General features: G+C 59.0%; 1 protein-coding gene across 1 annotated transcript in view; it reads left to right on the top strand.

Moving 5' to 3' along the window:
* The first annotated feature begins 1,197 nt into the window (after positions 1 to 1,197).
* The window catches only part of LOC130587531 (polyadenylate-binding protein 2-like), a 6,926-nt gene continuing 6,587 nt past the window's right edge, over positions 1,198 to 1,536 (top strand). Inside the window, exon 1 of the mRNA XM_057388511.1 lies at positions 1,198 to 1,533. Coding sequence (XP_057244494.1) covers positions 1,198 to 1,533 — 336 coding nt within the window. The remainder of the gene's footprint in view (positions 1,534 to 1,536) is intronic.

Here is a 1,536-nt window from a genome sequence, read left to right as displayed (position 1 = left end):
CCCCCCCGCCCTCGCTCACCGCTTTCCCGCCATTTCTCCTCAGCGCTCGAGGCCGTTTTTTTCCCGCTCTTTTTCCCTCAGCGCTGGCCACGCCCCCTCCATTGTTTCCAACGGCGCGCAAGCCACGCCTCTCTCCTTTTAAACCACGCCTACTTCATTAATATTAACAAATAAACTCCTCATTTGCATTGATCACGCCTTTTCTTTCCTTATAAGGTAAACCCCCGCGGCAAATGCAAATTACGCGGACCAAACCACGCCCCTCCCTTCAGGCCACGCCCCCTCCATCCGGGCCACGCCCCCTCGCCCCTCTCGCGCCCCCCCCTCCCCCACCGCAATTAACGCCCCAATAATTGCTCCCCGTTCGCGTTAATGGATCACTCATTAACCACCGGGGCCGTAATTAACGCGTTATTAATTAACTCCTCGCTGGCCCCGGTGACTCTTAAAGGGATCGCGGTCTTTTTTTTAATTAACCCCTTGCGATCGCGTTAATTAACGCCGGCCGTAATTAATAATTCTGTTTAATGAACAACCAAACACAAATTAGCCCGTTGCTGTTAAYTATATGCTAATTAGCTCGCTTTGCATAGTAATTAACCCTTTCTCCACACCCTAAGCCGTCACTCAGACCCGTTCATGCCTTAATTAATTAATTAATGTTTTGATTATAATAATTAAGCAGCGCGCGTGAATGAAAGACCGGGGAAAAAGCGGCGGAGGCGCCTTTAAAGCCAAGCCCCGCCCCCCGCGCGTTCCTATTGGTCTTTTTACACGTAGCCCCGCCCTTGAGCGCTGATTGGCTGACCGCTGATCCCATTTCCGCCGTTACGCGCGTTTCTATTGGTCGTTGCTTCCTAACCCCGCCTCCTCCGTTGTAACGYGCTTTCCTATTGGTTAACCCCGCTCAAGCCCCGCCCTCGTTTTATCGCCGTTAGCCGCYGCTTCCGCGCGCTTCCATGCGCTGCCGCGCTGTTCCTATTGGCTGCCGCCGTCTTAGCCCCGCCCWCCTTTAACCCGATTGGACAACGCYGCCGWGATCGGTTACCRCCTTTCTGCCTTTTMATTGGTTGRTTTAGCTGTCGGTCATGAATTGTGRAATTTTATTGGTTKAGGCAGAGATAGTCCCGCCTACAGCGCTCTGTGATTGGCTGATTTTTCAGGCGTCCCCCCCCCTCACAGCGCGGGCGGGCGGCCATGGCGGCCATGGCGGCGGCGGCTGCCGGAGGAGCCGCGGTGGGAACGGGGACGGTCCCGGGAGGTCCCGGTGGAACCGGAGACCCTTCCCCGCCTTACGGCAACGGCCTGGGAGCGGTGGCGGCAGCGGAGGAGGCGGCGCTGGGAGAAGGGGGGAACCGGGGCCGGGGCGGGAGCGGCCGCGGAGGGAGCGGGGGAGGGGCGGGAGGGCCGATGGGGGGAACCGCGACCGCTTCCACCGCCGTTACCGCCGCCGCCGCTTCTTCATCGGCATCGGCATCATCGGGAGCGCCGGGACCGCCGCACGAAAGCGCCGCCGAGGAGCTGGAGGAGGAGGCG

Source organism: Malurus melanocephalus, unplaced genomic scaffold (assembly GCF_030028575.1).
Source record: "Malurus melanocephalus ecotype Western Australia unplaced genomic scaffold, MMel_1.1 scaffold_2054, whole genome shotgun sequence".
In the NCBI taxonomy this organism is placed as follows: Eukaryota; Metazoa; Chordata; class Aves; order Passeriformes; family Maluridae; genus Malurus; species Malurus melanocephalus.
Note: the sequence above shows the minus strand (reverse complement) of the source record. Positions and strands in the feature narration are given on the sequence as shown.